At 45.8% G+C, this 14,342-nt stretch overlaps 1 protein-coding gene across 1 annotated transcript in view; it reads right to left on the reverse strand.

Moving 5' to 3' along the window:
- Nucleotides 1–1,480: 1,480 nt before the first annotated feature.
- The window catches only part of LOC144491888 (toll-like receptor 7), a 75,239-nt gene continuing 62,377 nt past the window's right edge, over nucleotides 1,481–14,342 (reverse strand). The window contains exon 4 of the mRNA XM_078210178.1: nucleotides 1,481–4,624. Coding sequence (XP_078066304.1) covers nucleotides 1,481–4,624 — 3,144 coding nt within the window. The remainder of the gene's footprint in view (nucleotides 4,625–14,342) is intronic.

The raw sequence follows: 14,342 nt of genomic DNA on the forward strand, positions 1-14,342 counted from the left end.
TGCCTCAGAAAAGCAGCCAGCATAGTCAAGGACCCCACGCACCCCGGACATTCTCTCTTCCATCTTTTTCCATCGGGAAAAAGATACAAAAGTCTGAGGTCACGTACCGACCGACTCAAGAACAGCTTCTTCCCTGCTGCCATCAGACTTTTGAATGGACCTTCCTGGCACTAAGTTGATCTTTCTCTACACCCTAGAGACTGTAACACTACATTCTGCACTCTCTCATTTCCTTCTCTATGAATGGTATGCTTTGTCTATATAGCATGCAAGAAACAATCCTTTTCACTGTAAAACAAAACATGTGACAATAAATCAAATCAAATAAAACTACCCTGATTCAGGAGAAGTTTGAAAATTTTAATGGTAAACCTATGATTACAAAACCAGCATGGAAATAATGGAAACATTTTAAGTCATTTCATAGAATCCCTACAGTGCAGAAGGAGGCCATTCAGCCCATCGAGTCTGCACCGACCACAATCCCATCCATGCCCTATCCGCATAAACCATGCATTTATCCTAGCTAGCCCCTTGACACGAAGGGACAATTTAGCATGGCCAATCCACCTAACCTGCACATCTTTGGAGTGTGGGAAGAAACCCACGGAGACGCGGGGCAAATGTGCAAACTCCACGCAGACAGTGATCCAAGCTGGGAATCGAACCCGGATCTCTGGCGCTGTGAGGCAGCAGTGCTAACCACTGTGCCACCGTGCCGCACCGCTGTATTTTTCATCAAGTCTTTTGTCTTTTTCTCAGATTATCTCACCTTCCTTCATTGCTCGCTTTGCTTTGCCCCTGTGGTAGCGGTCCTGACGAGATTTAATTTAACATTTCAACAACTCTCATATACCATAAAGGAAGTGAGTTATTGCCTGGAGTCACCATGGTAGATATTTAGGAAGTGACTTCTCATTTATTTTCCCTAGTAATGCCGAGTGACATAGTTCCATTAAATCAGACAGTTCTGAAAGAGTAAACCTACAGGAAGTTTTGTTACTCTACTGTTTCACAAGGCAAGTTTGGAAAATGTTTTGGGAAAGTGATATGGTTTCATAGGCAACTGACAAGGTAAATTACAGCTTAAGTCTAGAATCTCTAGATTCCTTAGTGGACTTCATAGAATCCATACAGTGCAGAAGGAGGCCATTCGGCCCATTGAGCCTGCACCAACTGTCCGACGGAACATCTTACCCAGGCTCTATCCCCACATATACCTCGCTAATCTCCCTAACCTACACATCTTGGGACACTAAGGAGCAATTTAGCATGGCCAATCCACCTAAACATCTTTGGACTGTGGGAGGAAATTGGAACACCCAGAGGAAACCAACGGGGGGGGGGGAGACTCCACACAGACAGTGACCCAAAGCTAGAATCCAACCCGGGTCCCTGGCGCTGTGAGGCAGCAGTGCGAACCACTGTACCACCGAGCCACACTGCTGCTTGGGGGTTGACAGATTTTCGGTTCCTCAATTTAAATCTTTTGGTACAGGACACTTTGTAAATTATATTCAAAGGGTAAAAAGCTCTCACTGAAATTTGGGTCATATTGCAACTTATTGCCCCTGGTCAATACTTTCTGCAACGTGAGCCAGAAATAGGGTTCTGCATGAGGGTTGTGGGGCCATCTTAGGACAGAAGCCCTGCACAGTCTCTTGCGTAACTGCAGATATCTCGACTTCCTCAAAGACTGATCCAAAATGACCAAGACAATGACATCCGTCTTCTCATCCAATAGCCGCTGATGTGCAACAAAGAAGGCCTGCCTTAATTGTTCGCTGACAAAATAAGAGTTTGTCAGTATAAAGATTGTCTTCCTGCTTTGGTAAATGGCATCATACAAGTTCTCTATCGCTGGCTTGCCAGGAATCCAATCTCTCTCCTCGAGGCACAGGCTGAAGCTGCACGGCCCCTTCCTCTCCAGGTTGACCACAAGTTCCTGGTAGACCCAATCGGCCACTGCCTTGCATGTGGGGTCAAAAACTATAAACGCGTCGTACTGCGGGCTTCCTGAGTCGATGGTCGTGCTGCCTTTTAACTTGGCTGCACAGATGTGGAAGGCGTACCAAAAATCCCAACCAAAGAGGTTGTTTAGTATTGGCAGAGCCGTGAAAATGGCTGTCACCAAAAAGGACAGGACAAAGCCTATGCTTCCATACGCCTTCTGGCAGGACAAGGGATCCGTGGAAATGAAGCTCTTCCCTCCCTCTGATTCGGGAAATTCACATTTCCAACTCGTGGCGAGATGTGGCAGCAACACATCTGTGTCTTCGATGAAGCGGATGAACCAGTCGGCGTCACAGGTGCAGCTGAAACGGTTGTTGTCCAAGGCCAGTACTTTCAAACTCCCCAGTAAGTGAGAGGGAATGCTGTTCTCGTGCAATATTTTTATGTAGTTGTAGCTCAAGTCGAGGTAATGCATGGCTTTGATTTCAGAGAAGAAGGCGCTGTGGAGTTCCGCTATCCTATTGTGCCGCAGGACGAGTTTGCGGAACGTTTGGGGAAAACTGTAAGGTTCGGCGGGCAGGGAGCGGAGCAAGTTATGGCTCAGATCCAGCACTTCCAGGTGGACCAGCGCCGTTAGATTATCCCAGTTGAAGAAGTCGATCTGGTTGTCGTTGATGTAAAGCGTTCTCAGGCTTGGTGGGAATCGAACCCCTGGAGGCACTGTCGCCAGCATGTTGTGTGAGATGTCCAGGAGTGTTAAATTTTGAAGGTTGTAGAAAAAACTCAAGTACGTGTTTGTCCCGCTCTCCCACATAACGTTTAACCTGTTTCCTGCAAAGTTTAACATATTCAGGGAGTTGCTGCGTAGCTCGCTGGACACCCGCATTGCTATCCGATTATGCGCCAGGCTCAAGTTTCTGAGAGAAGTAAGCATTGTGATGAAGTCGAAACTGTGTCCCATTCCTTTCATTTCAAAAGTGTAACTATTGTAACTGAGATCTAATATCTCAAGCATGGGGATCTCAGAGAACGCTGTTTTGTAGTAAAAATCAATTCTATTGTGGGCAAGGTCCAAATACTTGAGTTTTTTCAATCTGTTGAACTGTGATCCATTAAGAGCCTGGGTCATATAATTGCAAGACAGCAACAGACATTCAATGTCTCCCAGTCCATCAAAATCTTCTGGTTTAATATCCGCAATGTTATTAGATGACAAATCAAAGGTCTTTTTGAGGGCGCAAAACTTTTGAGAAGGAAAGGCACAGGAAGCTTTAGCTTCAGTTCCAGGCTCCTCAATGATCTCATCCTCAACTCTTCTTTCTGGGGTCAGTCGCTTTATATAGCTGGCGGAGTGGGTGTTGATTCCGCCATTTTCACCACTGAGTTGGTTGCAGTTCCTCCGTGAAAAAGACACTTCGTTTTCAGACAGCCCAATGTATCTCAACGACTTCATATCTTCAAAGAGTTTCAGGTCGACCTCTTTTATAAAGTTCATTCGGAAGTTTACGGAGCTAAGGTTGGGGAGTTTGAGCAGGGGGCGTATGTTGTCTTTATCTAACTTGCTGAAGAAATAGCCATCGATTTGAAACTTTCTCAGGGACGTCAGATTCTCAAAAGAAGGAGGCAGGAGCAGGCTATCTAAGATTTTGTAAGGTACGTAGTTATACATCAAGTTGAGGTCTTCCAGCATGTGCAAGTTTGCAAAAAACGTGGCATTTTGAATTTCATAGGCGAAATAGTTGTCTGATAGGTCAAGGTGCGTCAAACCTCCAAGAGATTGGAATAACATATCATCTAGGTGCTTGAGGGAGTTGCCTCTGAGGACCAGTCTTTTCAGTTTTGAAAGATGGAGGAAGGCGTCAGGAGACAGCTCAATAGACTTGTTGCCCTTGCAAGGGAAGCAGGGTTGAGCAGAATGATCACATCGTTGGCAGTTCCATGCCAGAATTAGAGATTCCAGCTGAGTGAGGTTTTTGAAATCCTCTGATAAGATGTAGGAGATTTTATTCTCGGAGAGGCTCAACTCTGTCAAGGATGGTGGAAGGCCCCTGGGTACCATGGTTATGTTATTGGAGTTCATCACCAGAATGCTCAGCACGCGCATGTTCTTAAAGGTGTCCTTCGCGATGGCAAATGAGGTGTTGCATGGATTTTGGTAAAAACAGTTCTTGCTGATGTTCAGAACCTTCAGGTTTACCAGGTTGGAGACATTGCTAAATTGTAAGTTAATGATATTGTTGAGCACTAGGCTCAAGTCAATGAGGTTGCTGGGCAACGGTGGGATTCTGGTTAGACTGTTTCCTGCCAGGTTAATTTCTTTCAACCTGTGGAGATGAAGGAAGGCTCCGGATTCGATGGTCAATTTGCAGGCTTGGCCAGGTGAGCGGAGTTTGCCAGGGCAACAGTTGTGACTCAGGTCAATTGTCTCGAGGTTTGGGACGTTAGCAAAAGTTTGGTTCTTGATCTCTTGAATGGAATTTGAATTCAGCAGCAGGATGGTTACATTTTCCGATTTGATTATTGGCACTGATATTAGGCCCCTGTTGCTGCAGTCAATCGTTCTGGCCATCCTCGGTCCATCGCAAGGCAGGTAAACAGGAAAGCGACCCCAAACGAGGATGCACTTGAATAAGACAAGCAGTATAACACTCAAGCAATTCTTGCGAATATCCTATTGTAAAGTAAATTGAGAAATATCATTTTAAAAAATCCTTCACTTTGCAAAACGTAACTTTTGTGTAATGTCTTTGTCACTTTGTCAATCAGAGCTCAATAATAGCACATTTACCTTTGAATCAGAAGATTGTGGGTTTAAGTCCTATTCAAGGCATTTGAGACTCTACTGGTGGCACTAAGGTGCAGTATTGTGGGAATGTTTCACTATTTAAGGTGTTGTCATAGAACCATAGAATCCTACAGTGCAGAAGGAGGCCATTCGGCCCATCAAGTCTGCACCGACCACAATCCCACCCAAGCTCTATCCCCTTAACCCCATGCATTTATCCTAGCTAGTTCCCCTGATACTAAGTGGCAATTTAGCATGGCCAATCCACCTAACCTGCATATCTTTGGATTGTGGGAGGAAACCGGAGCATGCGGAGCAAACCCAGGCAGACAAGGGGAGAACGTGGAAACTCCACCCAAGCCTGGAATCCAAACCAAATCCCTGTCACTGTGAGGCAGCAGTGCTAACCATTGTGCCACCGTGCCGCTTAGTTGAGACATTAAACTGGAGAACACAGGGGACTTTCCCCTGGCATCCTGGACAATATATATTTCTCACCCAACATCAATTAAAAGGACATATCATAGAATGAAGGATCGTCTGCCTTGACAAAGGGAGTAGGGTCAAGCTATGCAGATTAATTGGCTGGTGTTCAGTGATGGATAGGACGGTGTCCTGCAACATCATTGCAACCTGTACACAAGGGGTGCCGGATTGGCCCTGCTTTCAATGATGCTATGGGCGATGGAGGAGCTCTTCAGGACACTATATATCATTGGGGGCTTCAGAGGGAAAGATATGGGAGGACGAATCATAGAATCATAGAATCCTTACAGTGCAGAAGGAGGCTACTTGGTCCATCGAGTCTGCATCAACTCTCCAACAGCGCATCTTATCCAGGACTACCCCCTTCCTTATCCCTGTAATCCCATACATTTACCATGGCTAATCTACCTAATCTACATATCTTGGGACAATAGGGGCAATTTAGCATGGCCAATCCACCTAACCTGCACATCTTTTGATTTGACTTGATTCGATTTATTATTGTCACATGTATTGGAATGCAGTGAAAAGTACTGTTTCTTGCGTGCTGTACAGACAAAGCATACCGTTCATAGAGAAGGAAAGGAGAGAGTGCAGAATGTAGTGTTACAGTCATAGCTAGGGTGTAGAGAAAGATCAACTTAATATGAGGTAAGTCCATTCAAAGGTCTGATGGCAGCAGGGAAGAAGCTGTTCTCGAGTCGGTTGGTATGTGATCTCAGACTTTTGTATCTTTTTCCTGACGGAAGAAGGTGGAAGAGAGAATGTCCGGGGTACATGGGGTCTCTAAGGGCAATTTAGCATGGCTATTCTACCTAACCTGCACATCCTTGGACTGTGGAAGGAAACCGGGGCACCTTGTGGAAACCTACACAGACACGGGGTGAACGTATAGGCTCCACACAGAGAGTCACCCAAGACCGGAATCAGATTAACTATGACTGAACAGGTAAAAATGGAACTTTACAAGTCTAGTCCCATTGAGCTAGATGGAGGAGAGGTGCCTGGAAAAGGATAGTGTGGTTAAACGTGTCTAATCTACTACCAATAGCTGTGTTGGGCAGGATGACTATAATCCACTAGGGGTCTGAAATTTGAGGTGATGCATTTTAGGAAGAAGAATACAGAGTGGACGCTATGCACTAAAACTACAGCTGAGCTTTCCATTTGTTAGGAACATAGGAACAAAGGGACATAGGAATTAGGAGCAGGTGTAGGAAATTCAGTACTTCGAGCCCGCTCCATCATTCTATATGATCATGGCTGATCTCCATCTCATCTTAACTCCACTTGCCTGCCTTTTCTTGAATCCATTGATTGATTCTGAATCTGTTGCACTCTGGGACAGTGAGTTCCATAGATTCACAACCCTCTGTGAGAAGTAGTGTCTCCTTATCTCTGTCTTGAATCTCCCCCCTCTTACTCTACAACTATGACCTCTTGTCCTAGACTGTTCTAGAAGCGGGAACATTTGGTTAACATTTACTTTATCAATCCCGTTGAGTATTTTATATACCTCAATCAAATCCCCTCTCATTCTTCTGTACTCTTCTGCTCCCTTCTTCCCCAGTGTCCTCCCAAGCGGTCAGGCTCCAGAGATCAGAGATTCAGTCTCCCGAAAGGAAATACTCTCTCTCTATGCAGATCTGTCTGATTGATTGTCATCTAAAAATAAACACCTCCCCTCCCTCTGCTTTTCATTGTCAACACACCACCACTTGCCCAGGACACATGGGCATGCACGGTGGCACTGTGGTTAGCACTACTGCCTCACAACGCCAGGCACCTGGGTTTGATTCCCGGCTTGGGTCACTGTCTATGCAGAGTCCGCACGTTCTCCCTGTGTCTGTGTGGGTTTCCTCCGGGTGCTCCGGTTTCCTCCCACAGTCCGAAAGACGTGCCGGTTAGGTGCACTGGCCGTGCTAAATTCTCCCTCAGTGTACCCGAACAGGTGCCGGAGCATGGCGATTTTCACAGTAAGTTCATTGCAGTGTTAACGTAAGCCCTCTTGTGACACTAATAAAGAAACTTCAAACTATCATACTTAGGGTAGATTGGAGATGGCGATGTAAGCTAGCATAGTTAATGTGCAGCTCACTGAAACAGAGTATTGAGTGGATTTAAGAGGGGGTGGGGAGCAAGCAGTGGGGTGGGGGGGGTGTAAAAGAGCCCCTAAAATTATGCGGAATGGGGAAACTGGAGGCTAGTTTAACCCCACCCCACTGCATCTGTTGGGGTGTAGCTGAACAAGACTTACTCTAAATAGGAAGGAGGAAAGGGGAGAGAATAGAGTCGTAGAGTCATAGAGGTTTACAGCATGGAAACAGGCCCTTCGGCCCAACTTGTCCATGCCGCCCTTTTTATTAAAACCCCTAAGTTAATGCCAATTGCCCGCGTTTGGCCCATATCCCTCTATACCCATCGCACCCATGTAACTGTCTAAATGCTTTTTAAAATATAAAATTATACTCGCCTCTACTACTACCTCTTGTTCCCAGCTTTGACTTAGCTTCATAAAAAAAATCAAAACCAAAATCATAGAGTGAAATAAGTTTATATATTTATTATTTTACTGCTCATTCTTGCAGATGACACCAAGATTGGTGGCATAGAGGTTGTAATTCGTCAGCCCACTGGCCCAATTGATCAAGATCCCGTTGCAATCCCTCTACTACTACATCTTGCAGCTTGTTCCAGACACTCGGTGTGAAAGAATTGCCCCTCTGGACATTTTTGTATCTCTCCCCTCTCACCTTAAACCTATGCCCTCTAGTTTTGGACTCCCCTCCCTTTGGGAAAAGATATTGACTATCTACCTTGTCTATGCCCCTCATTATTTTATAGACCTCTATAAGGTCACCCCTCAGCCTCCTACGCTCCAGAGAAAAAAATCCCAGTCTATTCAGCCTCTCCTTATAACTCAATCCATCAAGTTCCGGTAGCATCCTAGTAAATCTTTTCTGCATTCTTTCTAATTTAATAATATCCTTTCTATAATAGGGTGACCAGAATTGCACACAGTATTCCAAGTGTGGCCTTACCAATGTCTTGTACAACTTCAACAAGACGTCCCAACTCCTGTATTCAATGTTCTGACCGATGAAACCAAGCATGCCGAATGCCTTCTTCACCACTCTGCCCACCTGTGACTCCACTTTCAAGGAGCTATAAACATTTACCCCGAGATCTGTTTGTTCTGTAACTCTCCCCAGCGCCCTACCATTAACTGAGTAAGTCCTGCCCTGGTTCAATCTACCAAAATGCATCACCTCGCGTTTGTCTAAATTAAACTCCATCTGCCCTTCGTCAGCCCACTGGCCCAATTGATCAAGATCCCGTTGCAATTGGAGATAACTTTCTTCACTGTCCACTATGCCACCAATCTTGGTGTCATCTGCAAGAATGAACAGTAAAATAATAAATATATAAACTTATTTCACTCTATAATTTTGGTTTTGATTTTTTTTATGAAGTTAAGTCAAAGCTGGAAAGCTACTTTGCCCTTTTCGTCTGCGGGTGTAACTTTCCCAGTCAGTTTATGACCCCCACCCCCCCATAGGGCGGCATGGTAGCACAGTGGTTAGCACTGCTGCTTCACAGCTCCAGGGTCCCGGGTTCGATTCCTGGCTCGGGTCACTGTCTGTGTGGAGTTTGCACATTCTCCTCGTGTCTGCATGGGTTTCCTCCGGGTGCTCCGGTTTCCTCCCACAGTCCAAAGATGTGCGGGTTAGGTTGATTGGCCAGGTTAAAATTGCCCCTGAGATGCGTAGGTTAGAGGGATTAGCGGGTAAATATGTGGGGGTAGGGCCTGGGTGGGATTGTGGTCGGTGCAGATTCGATGGGCCGAATGGCCTCCTTCTGCACTGTAGGGTTTCTATGTTTCTATGTGGAAAAGGACCTGGGTCCATCATGAAATCTAAATACACTTACCATCCTCTCGATGTCTTTCATAAATGCAAAACCGTCACTCTTGAACATCCTCCAGTTTGCACCCCACAGTTGCTGAAGTTGCTGCGCTTCTTCTGAACCCGGTGTGATGATTTGACTGAGTGAGGTTGTACACAGCCGGCTGTATCCACTTTCTGGAACTGACTGCACACTGTCGCTTGCTTCCGCAGTTTCATTTCTCTTCTGCTTTTAGAAATAGTTATAAAATTGTTGGTAACTCCGTGTGTCACAGCAGTTCCCTTTTCAAGACGGCAGCTGATCTCCCGTGGCGTTGCTCGCCCAGAATGAGAAGAAATGAGCTCACCATAATGGCGGGAACAGTCGCTAAGTGCGAACTGGGACCAGTCGGCAACACTGGATCCAAATTGCCGCCTGTTAGGCTGTTTCCAGCCAGCCAGAAACAGTTGATACAGGTTGATTTGATTTGATTTTGATTTGATTTATTATCGTCACATGTATTAGTATACAGTGAAAAGTATTGCTTCTCGCGCGCTATACAGACAAAGCATACCGTTCATAGAGAAGGAAAGGAGAGAGCGCAGAATGTAGTGTTACAGTCATAGCTGGGGTGTAGTGAAAGATAAGCTTAATATAAGGTAGACCCATTCACAAGTCTGATGGCAGCAGGGAAGAAGCTGTTCTTGATTCGCTTGGTACGTGGACCTCAGGCTTTTGTATCTTTTTCTTGATGGAAGAAGGTGGGAGAGAGAATGTCCGGGGTGCGTGGGGTCCTTAATTATGCTGGCTGCTTTTCCGAGGCAGTGGGAAGTGTAGACAGAGTCTCGGTTTCGGGTGGGATTCGAACCCAGGTCCCCAGAACATTAATTTCTGGATTAATAGTCTAGTGATAATACCACTAGACCATCACCTCCCTTGAGGTGATTGGTTACATATTTCCTGTTGAAATTCTGAAGTTGTTAAAAATTGGTTAATAATCATTCAAACTGCGGATAAAACTGAAGTACAAAATCAAAGGCATGTATATGAACAGACATCCGAATTAGGAGCAGGAGACGGCCACGCAGCCCCTTCAGCCTGCACCACCATTCAATAAGATGATGGCCGACCTGATTGTAACCTCAAGCCTGTTATTCCAGCCTTGCTCTCCACCTCCCCCTCCCCACCCCCCAATAACCTTTCACCCTCAAGAATCAAGCTTTTTGGCAGCCTGTGTCCTGAAGTACAATTGTTGGGAGCCAAATGGTCATTTTTGGGCTGGATGTTGGGTTGGGCCCAATTTCGGCCATTGCTATACATCCCACGGTCAGTCAGAGGCTACTTGCTGTGTGAAGATTTGTGGATTGGCAGATCCATGGGATTCCATGCTTGGGGATGGAGAAGATTATCAATGTGAGAACCTGCAGCAGGAAAGGAATGGTTTGCACTTCCAGTAAGATGTAGGAGCAGAAATAGGCCATTCGGCCCTTCGAGCCTGCTCCACCATTCATTTTGATCATGGTTGATCATCAAATGCAATATCCTGATCCTGCCTTATCCCCATGATCCCTTTAGCCCCAAGATCTCCTGGAACATTCTCACATGGAGTGAGAACAGGAGACCCCCTTGTGAGCAAGTGAATCTGGTGACGATAGGTGAGAGGAGGCGGTTTGTGGGAGGCAATTTGATTTGATAGGGGGGCAGGAGAGCAAATGAAGTGCCATGGGGAAGTGAGATGTGAATCGGGTGAGCAGGAGGAATAGATATTGAACATTTTTGTGGTCTGGCTGCTATTCTGAGTGTAGTAGGAAACAGCGGGGGAAACGTGTGAGACATTAATGGGCGGTTAAAAGAACGGGGGACGGAGAGAATGCTTCGGGGATGTTCGAGAAGTGAGGTGTTGGGCTGGTGACTGAAGGAAAAAGCAGGGGGAAGATGGAAGTTTGGAAAAAGATGAGCAGAAGTTGAGAAAGGAATAGATCATGGCGAACAAGCTTTAGAAATTATTGTGGGGGGAAATGGACAAATTAGGGGAACATTTCTACAAACTTGGACAGTGTAGGGTCTGTTCTTCTCTTAGAAGAGACGTGGGCAGAACTGGTCTGAAGTTGAACCTCTTTTACTGAGCATCATTTAAAATTAACATATCAGAAAGTGAATAAGGATTACTTGAGAGGGAGAGAGAGAGAGAGAGACAGAAACCGGCAGAAGCTGGTCCCAATACAGACTTGATCCAAACCTTGGACAGAACAGAACTGAATAGATAACTGTTACTACAATATATGAATGCTTATTTGTGTTATTGCAAGACCGGGCACACACAGTCTCCAACTTACATAAATAATTGGCAGCTGTGTGACCACGAAAGACTTGTTGTTTCTGCTGACATGGTGGAATTCCCTGCCCAGTGAAGGAGTTGATGCTACCTCATTGAATGTTTTTAAGGCAAGGATAGATAGGTTTTTGAACAGTAAAGGAATTAAGGGTTATGGTGAGCGGGCGGGTAAGTGGAGCTGAGCCCACGAAAAGATCAGCCATGATCTTATTGAATGGCGGAGCAGGCTTGAGGGGTCAGATGGCTTCCTCCTGCTCAAAGAACAAAGAACAAAGAAAATTACAGCACAGGAACAGGCCCTTCGGCCCTCCAAGCTTGCACCGACCATGCTGCCCAACTGAACTAAAACCCCCTACCCTTCTGGGGACCATATCCCTCTATTCCCAACCTATTCATGTATTTGTCAAGACGTCCCTTAAAAGTCACTACCGTATCCGCTTCCACTATCTCCCCCCCGGCAACGAGTTCCAGGCACCCACTACTCTCTGTGTAAAAAATCTACCTCGTACATCTCCTTTAAACCTTGCCCCTCGCACCTTAAACCTATGCCCCCTAGTAATTGACTCTTCCACCCTGGGAAAAAGCTTCTGACTATCCACTCTGTCCATGTCTCTCATAATCTTGTAGACTTCTATCAGGTCTCCCCTCAACCTCCGTCGCTCCAGTGAGAACAAACCAAGTTTCTCCAACCTCTCCTCATAGCTAATGTCCTCCATACCAGGCAACATCCTGGTAAATCTTTTCTGTACCCTCTCCAAAACCTCCACATCCTTCTGGTAGTGTGGCGACCAGGATTGAACACTATATTCCAAGTGTGGTCTAACTAAGGTTCTATAAAGCTGCAATATGACTTGCCAATTTTTAAACTCAATACCCCAGCCGATGAAGGCAAGCATGCCATATGCCTTCTTGACTATCTTCTCCACCTGCATTGCCACTTTCAGTGACCTGTAAACCTGTACACCCAGTTCCCTTTGCCTATCAATACTCTTAAGTGTTCTGCCATTTACTGTATACTTCCTATCTGTATTAGACCTTCCAAAATGCATTACCTCACATTTGTCCGGATTAAACTCCACCTGCCATCTCTCTGCCCAAGTCTCCAACTGACCTATATCCTGCTGTATCCTCTGATGGTCCTCATTGCTAGTTCTTATGTTCTTATGGTACTTTTAAATGCAGTCAATTTCTATGCTCATCCCAGAATTGGAGTGGCACAGTGGCATAGTGGTTAGCACTGCTGCCTCAATGTGCCAGGGACCCGGGTTCAATTCCCACCTTAGGTCTGTGTGGAGTTTGCACGTTCTCCCTGCGTCTGTGTGGGTTTCCTTCGGGTACTCTGGTTTCCTCCCATGTCCAAAGATGTGCTGGTTAAGTGCACTGGCCATGCTAAATTCTCTCTCAGTGTACCTGAACAGGCGCCAGAATGTGGCGACTGGGGAATTTGCACAATAACTTGCAATGTGAATGTAAGCCAACTTGTGACTAATAAATAAACTTTACTTTAAAAATTACCAGCGGAGTTTTAAAATGTGGTCAAGTTAGCTTTAAAGCTTAGCAGAGTTAGTTACACAGGGGCAGAAGTACCTTAAAATGAAGTCTTTTGACTGAAGCAAACCATACAAAGGATCCCACAGACAGGAGGGAAAAAAGTGACACTGAGTCCTTTGCTTCTCAGCCTTTTGGCTAAGATCAAGTCCAAGATCAGGTGCAATGCCTTTTCTTGTCAGCTTGAATCTTGCCCGTCTCCCCATTGGATTATTATCTAAATGGAAAGAAATTACAACATGCTGCTGTGCAGAGGGACCTGGGGGTCCTTGTGCATGAGACGCAAAAACCCAGTCTGCAGGTGCAACAGGTGATCAAGAAGGCAAATGGGATGTTGGCCTATATCGCAAGGGGGATAGAATATAAAAGCAGAGATGTCTTGCTGCATCTGTACAGGGCATTGGTGAGGCCGCAGCTGGAATACTGTGCGCAGTATTGGTCCCCTTATTTGCGGAAGGATATATTGGCCTTGGAGGGAGTGCAGAGAAGGTTCACCAGGTTGATACCAGAGATGAGGGGTGTTGACTATGAGGAGAGACTGAGCAGATTGGGTTTGTATTCGTTGGAATTTAGAAGGCTGAGGGGGGATCTTATAGAGACCTATAAGATAATGAAGGGGCTGGATAGGGTAGAGATGGAGAGATTCTTTCCACTTAGAAAGGAAACTAGAACTAGAGGGCACAGCCTCAAAATAAAGGGGGGTCAGTTTAGGACAGAGTTGAGGAGGAACTTCTTCTCTCAGAGGGTGGTGAATCTCTGGAATTCTCTGCCCACTGAAGTGGTGGAGGCTACCTCGTTGAATATGTTTAAATCACGGATAGATGGATTCCTGATCGGTAAGGGAATTAGGGGTTATAGGGATCAGGCGGGTAAGTGGAACTGATCTACTTCAGATCAGCCATGATCTTATTGAACGGCGGGGCAAGCTCGAGGGGCTAGATGGCCTACTCCTGCTCCTATTTCTTATGTTCTTATGTCCCCTGGGGATTCAATTTGAGTTGTTTTTTGGAGCAGGCAAGGAGGTGGCTTTTTAAAGTTTATTTATTAGTCGCAAGTAAGTCTTACATTAACACTGCAATGAAGTTACCATAAAATTCCCCAAGTCGCCACACTCTGGCACCTGTTGGGTCAATGCACCTAGCCAACATGTCTTTCAGGATGTGGGAGGAAACCGGAGCACCCGGAGGAAACCCACGCAGACATGGGGAGAACGTGCAGACTCCGCATGGACAGTGACCCAAGCGGCAATCGAACCTGGGTCCCTGGCGCTGTGAAGCAGCATCGCTAACCACTGTGCCACCGCGCCATCCCTCAAATTAGCGTTGTACATAATAAATGCCTCATAACCAT

The sequence above is a fragment of the Mustelus asterias genome, chromosome 3 (assembly GCF_964213995.1).
Source record: "Mustelus asterias chromosome 3, sMusAst1.hap1.1, whole genome shotgun sequence".
NCBI lineage: Eukaryota > Metazoa > Chordata > Chondrichthyes > Carcharhiniformes > Triakidae > Mustelus > Mustelus asterias.